This window comes from Salvelinus namaycush, chromosome 3 (assembly GCF_016432855.1).
Source record: "Salvelinus namaycush isolate Seneca chromosome 3, SaNama_1.0, whole genome shotgun sequence".
NCBI classification, from domain to species: domain Eukaryota; kingdom Metazoa; phylum Chordata; class Actinopteri; order Salmoniformes; family Salmonidae; genus Salvelinus; species Salvelinus namaycush.
This window is the reverse complement of record NC_052309.1, coordinates 91300597-91317883: the sequence shown is the minus strand read 5'-3', so window position 1 is coordinate 91317883 and position 17287 is coordinate 91300597. Positions and strand designations below refer to the sequence as shown.

The 17287-nt window shown below is 44.8% G+C and overlaps 2 protein-coding genes across 2 annotated transcripts in view; one reads left to right on the top strand and one right to left on the bottom strand.

The window, feature by feature from the left end:
- Window positions 1-17287, top strand: part of eef2kmt (eukaryotic elongation factor 2 lysine methyltransferase) — a 63728-nt gene that overhangs the window by 39328 nt on the left and 7113 nt on the right. The window lies entirely within an intron of this gene.
- LOC120042376 (tetratricopeptide repeat protein 30A-like) lies at window positions 1673-10735 on the bottom strand. Its single transcript, XM_038987210.1, has 6 exons — window positions 10535-10735; window positions 6912-6983; window positions 6502-6605; window positions 5510-5588; window positions 3141-3270; window positions 1673-2479 (listed from the first exon to the last, which is right to left on the bottom strand). Exons 1-6 carry the CDS (start codon window positions 10727-10729, stop codon window positions 2343-2345), a joined length of 717 nt encoding a protein of 238 aa, XP_038843138.1. The 5' UTR covers window positions 10730-10735; the 3' UTR covers window positions 1673-2342.

The following is a 17287-nucleotide window of genomic DNA, read 5'->3' as shown; positions in this document are numbered from 1 at the left end:
TAGAAAAACAAATATAATTGAATATAGACTAAATAACGGTAACCATCTTTTTTAAACAAACGGCAAAAGAGAAGTTACAAAATCACTAAAACGTCAAAGTTTGCGTCCAAAATCCCCCACCCTATTTATTATATAGTGTACTACTTTAGACCAGAGCCCAGAACAAGGCCTTTAACCTCAGGAAGGTACAGCTTCTACAGAGACAGGAAGCAGGCAGATCTAGACCACAGGTTAGTACTATAACCCCATAGGATTCTGGTCAAAAGTAGTGCACTATACAGGGAATAGGGTGCCATAGGGCCCTGGTCAAAAGTAATGCACTATGTAGGGAATAGGGTGCCATAGGGCCCTGGTCAAAAGTAGTGCACTATGTAGGGAATAGGGTGCCATAGGTCCTGGTCAAAAGTAGTGCACTATGTAGGGAATAGGGTGCCATAGGTCCTGGTCAAAAGTAGTGCACTATGTAGGGAATAGGGTGCCATAGGTCCTGGTCAAAAGTAGTGCACTATGTAGGGAATAGGGTTCCATGTGAAACTAGTGTTAGGGGTTGTAGTATAAGCATATGGACATACTCTCCTTTGAAGACACAACAAGCACACACAGATTATATAATATAACAATATATATATATATATATATATATACACACACATATTATATAATATATAACAATATATACATATATATACACACACTGAACAAAAATATAAACGCAGCATGGAAAGTGGTGGTTTCATGTTTCATGAGCTGAAATAAATGATCCCAGACATTTCCATATGCATAAAATGCTTATTTCTCTTAAATGTTGTGCACAAATGTGTTTAGTTAGTGTCAGTGAGCATTTCTCCTTTACCAAGATAATCCATCCACCTGACAGGTGTGGCATATCAAGAAGCTGATTAAACAGCCTGATCATTACACAGGTGCACCTTGTGCCGGGGACAATACAAGGCCACTCTAAAATGTGCAGTTTTGTCAAACAACACACAAATGCCACAGATGTCTCAGGTTTGAGGAAGCGTGCAATTGACATGCTGACTGCAGGAATGTCCACCAGAGCTGTTGCCAGAGAATTTAAAATGTTAATTTTTCTATCATAAACCGCCTCCGTCGTCGTTTTAAAGAATTTGTCAGTACGTCCAACCAGCCTCACAACCACAGACCACGTGTAACCACGCCAACCCAGGACCTCCACATCAGGCTTCTTCATCTGCAGGATCGTCTGAGACCAGCCACCCGGACAACTGATAAAACGGTGGGTTTGCAAAACCGAAGAATTTCTGCCGAAACCGCTTCAGGAAAGCTCATCTGCGTGCTCGTCATCCTCACCAGGGTCTTGACCTGACTGCAGTTCGGTATCGTAACAGACTTCAGTGGGCAAATGCTCACCTTCGATGGCCACTGGCACTTTGGAGAAGTGTGCTCTTCGCGGATGAATCCAGATTTCAACTGTACCGGGCAGATGGCAGACATTGTGTGGGCGAGCGGTTTGCTGATGTCAACGTTGTGAACAGAGCTCCCCATGGTGGCAGTGGGGTTATGGTATGGGGCAGGCATAAGCTACGGACAACGAACACAATTGCATTTTATCGATGGCGATATAAATGCACAGAGATGCCGTGACGCGATCCTGAGGCCCATTGTCGTGCCATGATAAAGCACAGCCCCATGTCACAACATTCCACAATCATCAGCCTGATCAACTCTATGTGAAGGAGATGTGTCGCGCTGCATGATGGTCACACCAGATACTGACTGGTGTTCTGATCCACAACCCTAGTTTTAAAAAAACTATAGATATTTGTGACCAACGGATGCATGTCTGTATTCCCAGTCATGTGAAATCCATAGATTAGGGCCTAATGCATTCAGTTACATTGACTGATTTCCTCATATGAACTGTAACTCAGTAACATCTTTTACATTGTTGCATGTGGTGTTTATATTTTAGTTGAGTGTCATGATAATAATATCAGTAGAAAGGTGTTTTTCTCTGCTAACAGTTCTCTGGGCCCAGGCTCAACTAAACTAAACACGCTGAAATGAATGAAGCCTCATGGCTTCTCCCACTGTGTGTGTGACTGTGTGTGAGACGAGGAGTCCAGAATATGCTGAACAGAAGTCAGAACAACAGCTTTCAGATGATGCAGAAAATAACCACAAGCCACATATATACTGTACTATAATATCTCATGTGATGTGGTTCAGGTTGATAGATTTGAACTGGTTGGGGTGTAAAACAGGTTTTAAAAAGCCTTCAGTGTAAACTACTGGTTCTGTCTGATGACATCACCGGGTTCCGTGCGATGACATCACAGGCTGTGTTCCGTTCTAGTATGACATCACTGGTTCCATCCGATGACCTCGTAGAAGAGAGCTTTGAGGAGGCGAGACTCGTAGGTGACGGTGTTCTTTCCGATGTGCATCCTGTCCTCCTCCAGTGGCTGTTCTATCATGGCTGGCTCTGTCTTACCATACACTACAGGGAGAGAAAGAGGGAGAGAGGGGGGGAGAGGAGAGAGAGAGGGGGGAGGGAGAGAGAGGAGAGAGGGGGAGGGAGAGAGGAGAGAGGGGGAGGGAGAGAGGGGAGGAGAGGGGGAGAGGAGAGAGAGAGAGGGGGAGAGGAGAGGAGAGAGAGAGGAGAGGAGAGGAGAGAGGGGGAGAGAGAGGAGGAGAGAAGATCGGAGAGGGACGGAAGGAGGGTAAGAGCGTGGGAGGGTAAATGGTGTGTTGAAACTGTGTGTGTGTGTCTGTCCGCACGTGTCTGTATGTGTGTGTATGTGAGCGTGCACATGTATATGTGTGTGTGTCTGTATGTGAGCGTGCACGTGTGTGTGTGTCTCTGTGTGTGTGTGTGTCTGTCTGCACGTGTCTGTATGTGTGTGTATGTGAGCATGCACATGTGTGTGTGTGTGTGTGTGTGTGTATATGTGTGTGTATATGTGAGCATGCATGTGTGTGTGTGTGTGTGTGTGTGTGTGTGTGTGTGTGTGTGTGTGTGTGTGTGTGTGTGTGTGTGTGTGTGTGTGTGTGTGTGTGTCTGTGTGTGTGTGTGTGTGAGTGTGCACATGTGTGTGTGTGTGTGTGTGTGTGTGTGTGTATGTGAGCGTGCATGTGTGTGTTTGTGTGTGCGTCCGTACCTTCACAGTGCTCCAGGAACTGAATACACTCCTGAACAACTGAGTCCCTGATCATGATCATGTGTTTGGCCGTGTTCTCCAGCAGAGACAGGAAACAGCGCTTAGCATAGAACCAGGTGTCTGTTCCCAGCTACACACACAGGACGACAACCACGAGAGAAGGATACAACATCCTGGTCAGAGGAATAGAGATTTCCTTCTTATTCCCTCCTGAATCTTCCAACTAGGATTTCTGGAAAACCTGGCTGGACATTGTGTTAGCAGAATTTCCCAACTCTGGGGGGACAGGGATATACACTCAGGAGACTCAAAGTCAATTTGACAGGTACCCTGATCTAAACAACTTGTACCTGGCCTGAAAACCAGTTAAAACCAGTTAAACAAGCTAAAACCAGTTAAACAAGTTAAAACCAGTTAAACAAGCTAAAACCAGTTAAACAAGTTAAAACCAGTTAAAACCAGTTAAACAAGCTAAAACCAGTTAAACAAGTTAAAACCAGTTAAAACCAGTTAAACAAGCTAAAACCAGTTAAACAAGTTAAAACCAGTTAAAACCAGTTAAACAAGCTAAAACCAGTTAAAACTCACACAAGCTAAGAAATAAGATGGAGACGGGAGGATGGAGGGATAGTTTAAGGTGTTCAACAGCCTTTTTGTGAGATAATACCCAAATGATGTGCACAGAGAAAGAGGAGATGAGGAGGTTATGGAGGCAGAGTGGGTGGTAGAGAGTTCTAGAAACTCAACAACACTCCTACAGAGATAGTCTAGTCTAGAGTGTCTCTTGTGAGGGACGGTCATGTGTAGTCTAGTCTAGAGTGTCTCTTGTGAGGGACGGTCATGTGTAGTCTAGTCTAGAATGTCTCTTGTGAGGGACGTTCATGTGTAGTCTAGTCTAGAGTGTCTCTTGTGAGGGACGGTCATGTGTAGTCTAGTCTAGAATGTCTCTTGTGAGGGACGGTCATGTGTAGTCTAGTCTAGAATGTCTCTTGTGAGGGACAGTCATGTGTAGTCTAGAGTGTCTCTTGTGAGGGACGGTCATGTGTAGTCTAGTCCAGAGTGTCTCTTGTGAGGGACGGTCATGTGTAGTCTAGTCCAGAGTGTCTCTTGTGAGGGACGGTCATGTGTAGTCTAGTCTAGAGTGTCTCTTGTGAGGGACAGTCATGTGTAGTCTAGTCTAGAGTGTCTCTTGTGAGGGACGGTCATGTGTAGTCTAGTCTAGAGTGTCTCTTGTGAGGGACAGTCATGTGTAGTCTAGTCTAGAGTGTCTCTTGTGAGGGACGTCATGTGTAGTCTAGTCTAGAGTGTCTCTTGTGAGGGACGTCATGTGTAGTCTAGTCTAGAGTGTCTCTTGTGAGGGACGGTCATGTGTCGTCTAGTCTAGAATGTCTCTTGTGAGGGACAGTCATGTGTAGTCTAGTCTAGAGTGTCTCTTGTGAGGGACGTCATGTGTAGTCTAGTCTAGAGTGTCTCTTGTGAGGGACGGTCATGTGTCGTCTAGTCTAGAATGTCTCTTGTGAGGGACGGTCATGTGTCGTCTAGTCTAGAATGTCTCTTGTGAGGGACGGTCATGTGTAGTCTAGTCCAGAGTGTCTCTTGTGAGGGACAGTCATGTGTAGTCTAGTCTAGAGTGTCTCTTGTGAGGGACGTCATGTGTAGTCTAGTCTAGAGTGTCTCTTGTGAGGGACGGTCATGTGTCGTCTAGTCCAGAGTGTCTCTTGTGAGGGACGGTCATGTGTCGTCTAGTCTAGAATGTCTCTTGTGAGGGACGGTCATGTGTAGTCTAGTCCAGAGTCTCTTGTGAGGGACGGTCATGTGTCGTCTAGTCTAGAGTGTCTCTTGTGAGGGACGTTCATGTGTAGTCTAGTCTAGAGTGTCTCTTGTGAGGGACAGTCATGTGTCGTCTAGTCTAGAGTGTCTCTTGTGAGGGACAGTCATGTGTAGCTCAGTGTGTGGTTGATAGAGCTGTAGGAATGACAACAACACTCCTACAGAGACACTCTGTGTGTGTTCAGCCGGGCTGAGTGAGCGGACACAGGTGCTGAACTCTGGGCTATGTTTCGGTTGGCCAATATCTAAACAAAGATCAAACACTGGAAGGTTCTGTCACAAATGACACCCTATTCCCTATATAGTGCACTACTTTTAAACAGAGTAGTGCACTACATTTAACCAGAGTAGTGCACTACTTTTAAACAGAGTAGTGCACTACTTTTAAACAGAGTAGTGCACTATATAGGGAATAGGGTGTCATTTGGGACCCCCCCCCCCCCACCCCTATGTCAGGGGTGAAGTGGTAGAAACATCCAAAAACATTGGCTTTCCAAGAGAATGTTCCAGAACTGCCGGATAGAAAAACAATGTGCAACCTTCTTGTTGTATGGTTCCAGACTCTTGATGACACGGGTGATCCCGAAGTCGTAGTTCCCCTTGGCACAGTACAGGGTCCTGGAAGAGACATAGAAACGCTATTAACACAGTACAGGGTCCTGGAAGAGACATAGAAATACTATTAACACAGTACAGGGTCCTGGAAGAGACGTAGAAACACTATTAACACAGTACAGGGTCCTGGAAGAGACATAGAAACACTATTAACACCGTACAGGGTCCTGGAAGAGACATATAAACACTATTAACACAGTACAGGGTCCTGGAAGAGACATAGAAACCATATGAACACAGTACAGGGTCCTGGAAGAGACATAGAAACACTATTAACACAGTACAGGTTCCTGGAAGAGACATAGAAACACTATTAATACAGTACAGGGTCCTGGAAGAGACATAGAAACACTATTAACACAGTACAGGGTCCTGGAAGAGACATATAAACACTATTAACACAGTACAGGGTCCTGGAAGAGACACAGAAACCATATTAACACAGTACAGGGTCCTGGAAGAGACATAGAAACACTATTAACACAGTACAGGGTCCTGGAAGAGACATAGAAACACTATTACCACAGTACAGGGTCCTGGAAGAGACATAGAAACACTATTAACACCGTACAGGGTCCTGGAAGAGACATAGAAACACTATTAACACAGTACAGGGTCCTGGAAGAGACATATAAACACTATTAACACACTACAGGGTCCTGGAAGAGAGATATAAACACTATTAACACAGTACAGGGTCCTGGAAGAGACATAGAAACACTATTAACACAGTGTAGTGTAACAGAACCTGTCAATGTAACCAGTGATGTAGTGGTAAAACAATAGGTGGGTAAACTGAGTGAAGTAACGGCTCCCTATAGTTTCAATGCATTTTGCCCCCAAAAGGTGGGTGAAAGGAGTTTCTGTAAGTTCCCCCTCCACTACACCGCTGAAGGACCGTGTAAATCCAACTCACCCTATAACCAGGTTGACTATACAGAGGTGGAAGACTTTCTTATCAGGGTCGTCGTAGGAGATCTGCTCTTCCTCCTTCTCGATCTTCCTCATCAGTTCTTCAGCCTGAGGAGAACAGGGTTACAGGAACAGTGGTGGGCTCAGATGTTTCACTGTATTTAATACTGTACACTCACTCACTCACTCACTCACTCACTCACTCACTCACTCACTCACTCACTCACTCACTCACTCAACTCACTCAACTCACTCAACTCACTCACTCACTCACTCACTCACTCACTCACTCACTCACTCACTCACTCACTCACTCACTCACACACACTCTCTCACTCTCTCACTCTCTCACTCTCTCACTCTCTCTCTCTCTCACTCTCTCACTCTCTCACTCTCTCACTCTCTCACTCCTACCTCTTCGTTCTGGCTGGTCATGATATAGGAGACACACAGGTTAGCCAGCACAACAGCACTGACATTCAGGATCTGGAGAGGGGGGGAAGAGAGAAAGAGAAGGGGGGGGGGGGGGGGGGGGGGCGAGAGAGAGGGGGAGGGAGAGAGAGAGAGAGGGGGGAGAGAAAAAGTGGGGGAGAGAGAGAGGGGGAGAGAGAGAGGGAGAGGGGGGAGAGAGAGAGGGGGGAGAGAGAGCGAGAGAGGGGAAGGGAGAGAGAGCGGGGGGGAGAGAGAGGGAGAGGGGAAAGAGAGAGACGGGGTGGGAGAGAGAGAGATATCAGTCAGAAGGACACTTTGGGAGAAGGGCAGACCTGCGTTGGTAAACTGTGGATGTTCAACACTTCATCACTCCAGAAACACTAAAGTATCATGCAGAGATGAGACACAGCATTCAATAGCATCCCGAATGGCACCCTATTCCCTACATAGTGCACTACCTTTGACCAGAGTGCTATGGGCGATGGGCAAAATTAGTGCACTTTGTAGGGAATAGGGAACCATTTGGGACTCGACCCAGGTGTGAGACTGGCCACTGCATTCAGAGTCACTGCACTCTGCCCACCAGGGGTGAGACAGGGGTACAGGGACGTGGGTGTTACCGAGGGTTTACGTTGGCAGGGACACTCCTGTATATTACAGTGTTCCAGCTATGTAGCCAGCAGAGGAATGGGAACAGACACAGGTTTCATTTCAACAGCAGCATGACATCACCAGACCTCCTATTCTCCTGTCGTCTATATGGTCAACAGTAGTCCACTACAGGGTGTTCTGAACAGAACTATAGTCTATATGACTATGGTCAACAGTAGTCCACTACAGGGTGTTCTGAACAGAACTATAGTCTATATGACTATGGTCAACAGTAGTCCACTACAGGGTGTTCTGAACAGAACTATAGTCTATATGACTATGGTCAACAGTAGTCCACTACAGGGGGTTCTGAACAGAACTATAGTCTATATGACTATGGTCAACAGTAGTCCACTACAGGGTGTTCTGAACAGAACTATAGTCTATATGACTATGGTCAACAGTAGTCCACTACAGGGTGTTCTGAACAGAACTATAGTCTATATGACTATGGTCAACAGTAGTCCACTACAGGGTGTTCTGAACAGAACTATAGTCTATATGACTATGGTCAACAGTAGTCCACTACAGGGGGTTCTGAACAGAACTATAGTCTATATGACTATGGTCAACAGTAGTCCACTACAGGGTGTTCTGAACAGAACTATAGTCTATATGACTATGATCAACAGTAGTCCACTACAGGGTGTTCTGAACAGAACTATAGTCTATATGACTATGGTCAACAGTAGTCCACTACAGGGTGATCTGAACAGAACTATAGTCTATATGACTATGGTCAACAGTAGTCCACTACAGGGTGTTCTGAACAGAACTATAGTCTATATGACTATGGTCAACAGTAGTCCACTACAGGGTGTTCTGAACAGAACTATAGTCTATATGACTATGGTCAACAGTAGTCCACTACAGGGTGTTCTGAACAGAACTATAGTCTATATGACTATGGTCAACAGTAGTCCACTACAGGGTGTTCTGAACAGAACTATAGTCTATATGACTATGGTCAACAGTAGTCCACTACAGGGTGTTCTGAACAGAACTATAGTCTATATGACTATGGTCAACACTAGTCCACTACAGGGTGTTCTGAACAGAACTATAGTCTATATGACTGGTCAACAGTAGTCCACTACAGGGTGTTCTGAACAGAACTATAGTCTATATGACTATGGTCAACACTAGTCCACTACAGGGTGTTCTGAACAGAACTATAGTCTATATGACTATGGTCAACACTAGTCCACTACAGGGTGTTCTGAACAGAACTATAGTCTATATGACTATGGTCAACAGTAGTCCACTACAGGGTGTTCTGAACAGAACTATCTAAGGTACATTGAAATGGTATTACACAGTGCCTTCGGAAAGTTTTCAGACCCCTTGACTTTTTCTACATTTTGTTACGTTACAGCCTTATTCTAAAATGTATTCAATTATTTTTTCTCCTCGGCAATCTATAAACAATACCCAATAATGAGAAAGCGAAAACAGGTTTTTAGACATTTTTGCAAAAAAAATTTTTTTTAAATTTAAATTACATAAATATTTAGCCCCTTTGCTATGAGACTCGAAATTGAGCTCAGGTGCTTCCTGTTTCCATTGATCATCCTTGAGATGTTTCTACAACTTGATTGGAGTCCAGCTGTGTTAAATTCAATTGATTGGACATGATTTGGAAAGGCACACACCAGTCTATATAAGGTCCCACAGTTGACAGTGAATGTCAGAGTAAAAACCAAGCCATGATGTCGAAGGAATTGTCCGTTGAGCTCTGAGACAGGATTGTGTCGAGGCACAGATCTGGGGAAGGGTACCAAAAAATGTCTGCAGCATTGAAGGTCCCAAAGAACACAGTGGCCTCCATCATTCTGAAATGGAAGATGTTTGGAACCACCAAGACTCTTCCTAGAGCTGGCCACCCGTCCCAACTGGGCAATTGGGGAGAAGGGCCTTGGTCAGGGAGGTGACCAAGAACCTGATGGTCACTCTGAAAGAGCTCCAGAGATCCTCTGTGGAGATGGGAGAACCTTCCAGAAGGACAGCCATCTCTGCAGAACTCCACCAATCAGCCCTTTATGGTAGAGTAGCCAGATGGAAGCCACTCCTCAGTAAAAGGCACATGATAGCCTGCTTGGAATTTGCCAAAAGGCACCTAAAGGACTCTCAGACCATGAGAAACAAGATTCTCTGGTCTGATGAAACCTAGATTGAACTCTTTGGCCTGAATGCCAAACGTCAGGTGTGGAGGAAACCTGGCACCATCCCTACTGTGAAGCATGGTGGTGGCAGCATCATGCTGTAGGGATGTTTTTCAGCGGCAGGGACTGGGAGACTAGTCAGGATCGAGGGAAAGATGAACGGAGCAAAGTACAGAGAGATCCTTGATGAAATCCTGCTCCAGAGCACTCAGGACCTCAGACTCAAACAGGACAACAACCCTAAGCACACAGCCAAGACAACACAGGAGGGGCTTCGGGACAAGTCTCTGAATGTCCTTGAGTGGCCCAGCCAGAGCCCGGACTTGAACCCGATTGAACATCTCTGGAGACCTGAAATTAGCTGTGCAGCAACGCTCCCCATCCAACCTGACAGAGCTTGAGAAGAACTGCAGAGATGAATGGGAGAAACTCCCCAAATACAGGTGTGCCAAGCTTGTAGCGTCATACCCAAGAAGACTCAGGCTGTAATCGCTGCCAAAGGTGCTTCAACAAAGTACTGAGTAAAGGGTCTGAATACTTATGTAAATGTGATTATCAGTTTATTTTTTATAAATTAGCAAACATTTAAAAAAATAACTGTTTTTGCTTTGTCATTATGGGGTATTGTGTGTAGATTGATTGAACAAATCAATTTTAGAATAAGGCTGTAACGTAACAAAATGTGGAAAACGTCAAGTGGTCTGAATACTTTCCAAAGGCACTGTATATAATCCCTCCCTCCCTCCTTTCCCTCGTCCTCCCCCCATCTCTCTCCTTCTCTAGTTAACTCACGTCGTCATAGTGTTTCTTAACGATGGGTTGGTAGAAGCCGATGGCTTCCTTGTACTTGTTCTCCTGCATGAAGAGAACGTGAGCCACGTTGAGCTTCCAGGTGTCGTGTTCATTACAGAACTCCACCGACTTACGGAAGATCTTCTCAACCATTTGGTAGTTCTCCCTGTTCCAGTAGATCTTAGCCTGGGCCATCAGCACTGGGATGTACCTACAGGACAGGACAACAGTTATGTCAAAATTCGTCATTGGAACCACTCGATATGATTGGTCAACCTTGGGACCCAAATGCATAATGAGTGCTCTAACTCCCCCCTTGTGGTGGTCTGGAGCAATGAAGCCGTGATGCTGGGTACCTCTAACTCCCCCTGGTGGTGGTCTGGAGCAATGAAGCCGTGACGCTGGGTACCTCTAACTCCCCCTGGTGGTGGTCTGGAGCAATGAAGCCGTGACGCTGGGTACCTCTAACTCCCCCTGGTGGTGGTCTGGAGCAATGAAGCCGTGACGCTGGGTACCTCTAACTCCCCCTTGTGGTGGTCTGGAGCAATGAAGCCGTGACGCTGGGTACCTCTAACTCCCCCTGGTGGTGGTCTGGAGCAATGAAGCCGTGACGCTGGGTACCTCTAACTCCCCCTGGTGGTGGTCTGGAGCAATGAAGCCGTGATGCTGGGTACCTCTAACTCCCCCTGGTGGTGGTCTGGAGCAATGAAGCCGTGATGCTGGGTATCTCTAACTCCCCCTGGTGGTGGTCTGGAGCAATGAAGCCGTGATGCTGGGTACCTCTAACTCCCCCTAGTGGTGGTCTGGAGCAATGAAGCCGTGATGCTGGGTATCTCTAACTCCCCCTGGTGGTGGTCTGGAGCAATGAAGCCGTGATGCTGGGTACCTCTAACTCCCCCTGGTGGTGGTCTGGAGCAATGAAGCCGTGATGCTGGGTACCTCTAACTCCCCCTGGTGGTGGTCTGGAGCAATGAAGCCGTGATGCTGGGTACCTCTAACTCCCCCTTGTGGTCTGGAGCAACGAAGCCGTGATGCTGGGTACCTCTAACTCCCCCTGGTGGTCTGGAGCAATGAAGCCGTGATGCTGGGTATCTCTAACTCCCCCTGGTGGTCTGGAGCAATGACGCCGTGATGCTGGGTACCTCTAACTCCCCCTGGTGGTCTGGAGCAATGAAGCCGTGATGCTGGGTACCTCTAACTCCCCCTGGTGGTCTGGAGCAATGAAGCCGTGATGCTGGGTACCGCTAACTCCCCCTTGTGGTCTGGAGCAATGAAGCCGTGACGATGGGTACCTCTAACTCCCCCTTGTGGTGGTCTGGAGCAATGAATCCGTGACGCTGGGTACCTCTAAGTTCCGCGGCGTAAGCTCCCAACTTTTAAAGGAGGAACCACTGTAGCAGTAGATGTCAGCCTGGGGGAGGTCAAGTCTCCCATATGGAAGTAGAGGAGATACACCGTTCAGACAATCAGACAGGGAGAAGGTCCAGACCAGCCACCAATCAGGAAGGGAGAAGGTCCAGACCAGCCACCAATCAGGAAGGGAGAAGGTCCAGACCAGCCACCAATCAGGAAGGGAGAAGGTCCAGACCAGCCACCAATCAGGAAGGGAGAATGTCCAGACCAGCCACCAATCAGGAAGGGAGAAGGTCCAGACCAGCCACCAATCAGGAAGGGAGAAGGTCCAGACCAGCCACCAATTAGGAAGGGAGAAGGTCCAGACCAGCCACCAATCAGACAGGGAGAAGGTTCAGACCAGCCACCAATCAGGAAGGGAGAAGGTCCAGACCAGCCACCAATCAGACAGGGAGAAGGTCCAGACCAGCCACCAATCAGGAAGGGAGAATGTCCAGACCAGCCACCAATCAGGAAGGGAGAATGTCCAGACCAGCCACCAATCAGGAAGGGAGAAGGTCCAGACCAGCCACCAATCAGGAAGGGAGAAGGTCCAGACCAGCCACCAATCAGAAAGGAAGAAGGTCCAGACCAGCCACCAATCAGACAGGAAGAAGGTCCAGACCAGCCACCAATCAGGGAAGAATAATGGACCAAAGTGACCAACCAGCAGAGTAGGTGAGGTAAGTCACCAATCAGGGAAGAGAAAGGTGAGACAAGCTACCAATCAGACAGGAGAATACTCAGTAGGGGCGGGGTCTACTCACTTCTCCACCATCTCATCGAAGTCCTGGAGGGTCTTCTTCAAGGCTTCGTTATCACGGGCTAGTCTGGCTTCCTGCACCTTAGAGACAAAGATTACACACAGGTCACGGGCTAGTCTGGCTTCCTGCACCTTAGAGACAAAGATTACACACAGGTCACGGGCTAGTCTGGCTTCCTGCACCGTAGAGACAAAGATTACACACAGGTCACGGGCTAGTCTGGCTTCCTGCACCTTAGAGACAAAGATTACACACAGGTCACGGGCTAGTCTGGCTTCCTGTACCTTAGAGACAAAGGAATCCTTTTTGGTTCCAGGTAGAACCTTTTACACAGAGGGTTCTACATGGAACCAAAAAGAGTTCTACCTGGAACCAAAAAGGGTTCTTCAAAGGATTCTCCTATGGGGACAGCCGAAGAACCCATTTGGAACCCTTTTTTCTAAGAGTGTAGGGTTCCATTAGGGACGCAGCCTAAAGCTAATAAACAAGCTGGTGGCCTGAGAGAGCAGAACGGAAGAATGTAACCTGTAGGGCCTCGGGCGAAAGAAAAGGAGAATGTAACCTGTAGGGCCTCGGACGAAAGAAAGGGAGAATCGAACCTGTAGGGCCTCGGACGAAAGAAAAGGAGAATGGAACCTGTAGGGCCTCGGACGAAAGAAAAGGAGAATGGAACCTGTAGGGCCTCGGACGAAAGAAAAGGAGAATGGAACCTGTAGGGCCTCGGACGAAAGAAAAGGAGAATGTAACCTGTAGGGCCTCGGACGAAAGAAAAGGAGAATGGAACCTGTAGGGCCTAGGATGAAAGAAAAGGAGAATGGAACCTGTAGGGCCTAGGACGAAAGAAAAGGAGAATGTAACCTGTAGGGCCTCGGACGAAAGAAAAGGAGAATGTAACCTGTAGGGCCTCGGACGAAAGAAAAGGAGAATGGAACCTGTAGGGCCTCGGACGAAAGAAAAGGAGAATGGAACCTGTAGGGCCTCAGACGAAAGAAAAGGAGAATGAAAGACCAAATAGATGAGAGAAGGATGACAACAGGATAACAGAATAACCAGACAACATCAACAGGATAACAGGATAAACAGACAACATCAACAGGATAACAGGATAAACAGACAACATCAACAGAATAACCAGACAACATCAACAGGATAACATGATAAACAGACCACATCAACAGGATAACCAGACAACATCAACATGATAACTAGACAACATCAACAGGATAACAGGATAAACAGACAACATCAACAGGATAACATGATAAACAGACAACATCAACATGATAAACAGACAACATCAACAGGATAAACAGACAACATCAACAGGATAACATGATAAACAGACAACATCAACATGATAAACAGACAACATCAACAGGATAACATGATAAACAGACAACATCAACAGGATAACATGATAAACAGACAACATCAACAGGATAACATGATAAACAGACAGCATCAACAGGATAACATGATAAACAGACAACATCAACAGGATAACAGGATAAACAGGATAACCAGACAACATCAACAGGATAACAGGATAACAGGATAAACAGACAACATCAACAGGATAACAGGATAAACAGACAACATCAACAGGATAACATGATAAACAGACAACATCAACATGATAAACAGACAACATCAACAGGATAACATGATAAACAGACAACATCAACAGGATAACATGATAAACAGACAGCATCAACAGGATAACATGATAAACAGACAACATCAACAGGATAACAGGATAAACAGGATAACCAGACAACATCAACAGGATAACAGGATAACAGGATAAACAGACAACATCAACAGGATAACAGGATAAACAGACAACATCAACAGGATAACAGGATAACCAGACAACATCAACAGGATAACAGGATAAACAGACAACATCAACAGGATAACAGGATAACTAGACAACATCAACAGGATAACTAGACAACATCAACAGGATAACTAGACAACATCAACAGGATAACAGGATAAACAGACAACATCAACAGGATAACATGATAAACAGACAACATCAACAGGATAACAGGATAACTAGACAACATCAACAGGATAACTAGACAACATCAACAGGATAACAGGATAAACAGACAACATCAACAGGATAACAGGATAACTAGACAACATCAACAGGATAACTAGACAACATCAACAGGATAAACAGACAACATCAACAGGATAAACAGACAACATCAACAGGATAACTAGACAACATCAACAGGATAAACAGACAACATCAACAGGATAAACAGACAACATCAACAGGATAACAGGATAACTAGACAACATCAACAGGATAACTAGACAACATCAACAGGATAACTAGACAACATCAACAGGATAAACAGACAACATCAACAGGATAAACAGACAACATCAACAGGATAACAGGATAACTAGACAACATCAACAGGATAACTAGACAACATCAACAGGATAACAGGATAAACAGACAACATCAACAGGATAACAGGATAACTAGACAACATCAACAGGATAAACAGACAACATCAACAGGATAACTAGACAACATCAACAGGATAAACAGACAACATCAACAGGATAAACAGACAACATCAACAGGATAAACAGACAACATCAACAGGATAACAGGATAAACAGACAACATCAACAGGATAAACAGACAACATCAACAGGATAAACAGACAACATCAACAGGATAAACAGACAACATCAACAGGATAAACAGACAACATCAACAGGATAAACAGACAACATCAACAGGATAACAGGATAACTAGACAACATCAACAGGATAAACAGACAACATCAACAGGATAACTAGACAACATCAACAGGATAAACAGACAACATCAACAGGATAAACAGACAACATCAACAGGATAACATGATAAACAGACAACATCAACAGGATAACAGGATAACTAGACAACATCAACAGGATAACTAGACAACATCAACAGGATAACAGGATAAACAGACAACATCAACAGGATAACAGGATAACTAGACAACATCAACAGGATAACTAGACAACATCAACAGGATAACAGGATAAACAGACAACATCAACAGGATAACATGATAAACAGACAACATCAACAGGATAACAGGATAACCAGACAGCATCAACAGGATAACATGATAAACAGACAACATCAACAGGATAACATGATAAACAGACAGCATCAACAGGATAACATGATAAACAGACAACATCAACAGGATAACAGGATAACAGGATAACCAGACAACATCAACAGGATAACAGGATAAACAGACAGCATCAACAGGATAACAGGATAACTAGACAACATCATCAGGATAACAGGATAACTAGACAACATCAACAGGATAACTAGACAACATCAACAGGATAACAGGATAAACAGACAACATCAACAGGATAACATGATAAACAGACAACATCAACAGGATAACAGGATAACCAGACAGCATCAACAGGATAACATGATAAACAGACAACATCAACAGGATAACAGGATAACATCAACAGGATAACAGGATAAACAGACAACATCAACAGGATAAACAGACAACATCAACATGATAACTAGACAACATCAACAGGATAACAGGATAAACAGACAACATCAACATGATAACATGATAAACAGACAACATCAACATGATAAACAGACAACATCAACAGGATAACAGGATAACAGGATAACTAGACAACATCAACAGGATAACATGATAAACAGACAACATCAACAGGATAACATGATAAACAGACAACATCAACAGGATAACAGGATAAACAGACAGCATCAACAGGATAACAGGATAACTAGACAACATCATCAGGATAACAGGATAACTAGACAACATCAACAGGATAACTAGACAACATCAACAGGATAACAGGATAACTAGACAACATCATCAGGATAACTAGACAACATCAACAGGATAACTAGACAACATCAACAGGATAACAGGATAAACAGACAACATCAACAGGATAACATGATAAACAGACAACATCAACAGGATAACAGGATAACTAGACAGCATCAACAGGATAACAGGATAACCAGACAACATCAACATGATAACTAGACAACATCAACAGGATAACAGGATAAACAGACAACATCAACATGATAACTAGACAACATCAACAGGATAACAGGATAAACAGACAACATCAACATGATAACAGGATAAACAGACAACATCAACATGATAAACAGACAACATCAACAGGATAAACAGACAACATCAACATGATAAACAGACAACATCAACATGATAAACAGACAACATCAACAGGATAACATGATAAACAGACAACATCAACATGATAACTAGACAACATCAACAGGATAACAGGATAAACAGACAACATCAACATGATAACAGGATAAACAGACAACATCAACATGATAAACAGACAACATCAACAGGATAACAGGATAAACAGACAACATCAACAGGATAACATGATAAACAGACAACATCAACAGGATAACAGGATAAACAGACAACATCAACAGGATAACAGGATAACCAGACAACATCACTGACACTTGTCCTGTTTCCTAATGCTAATTGTTGTCGG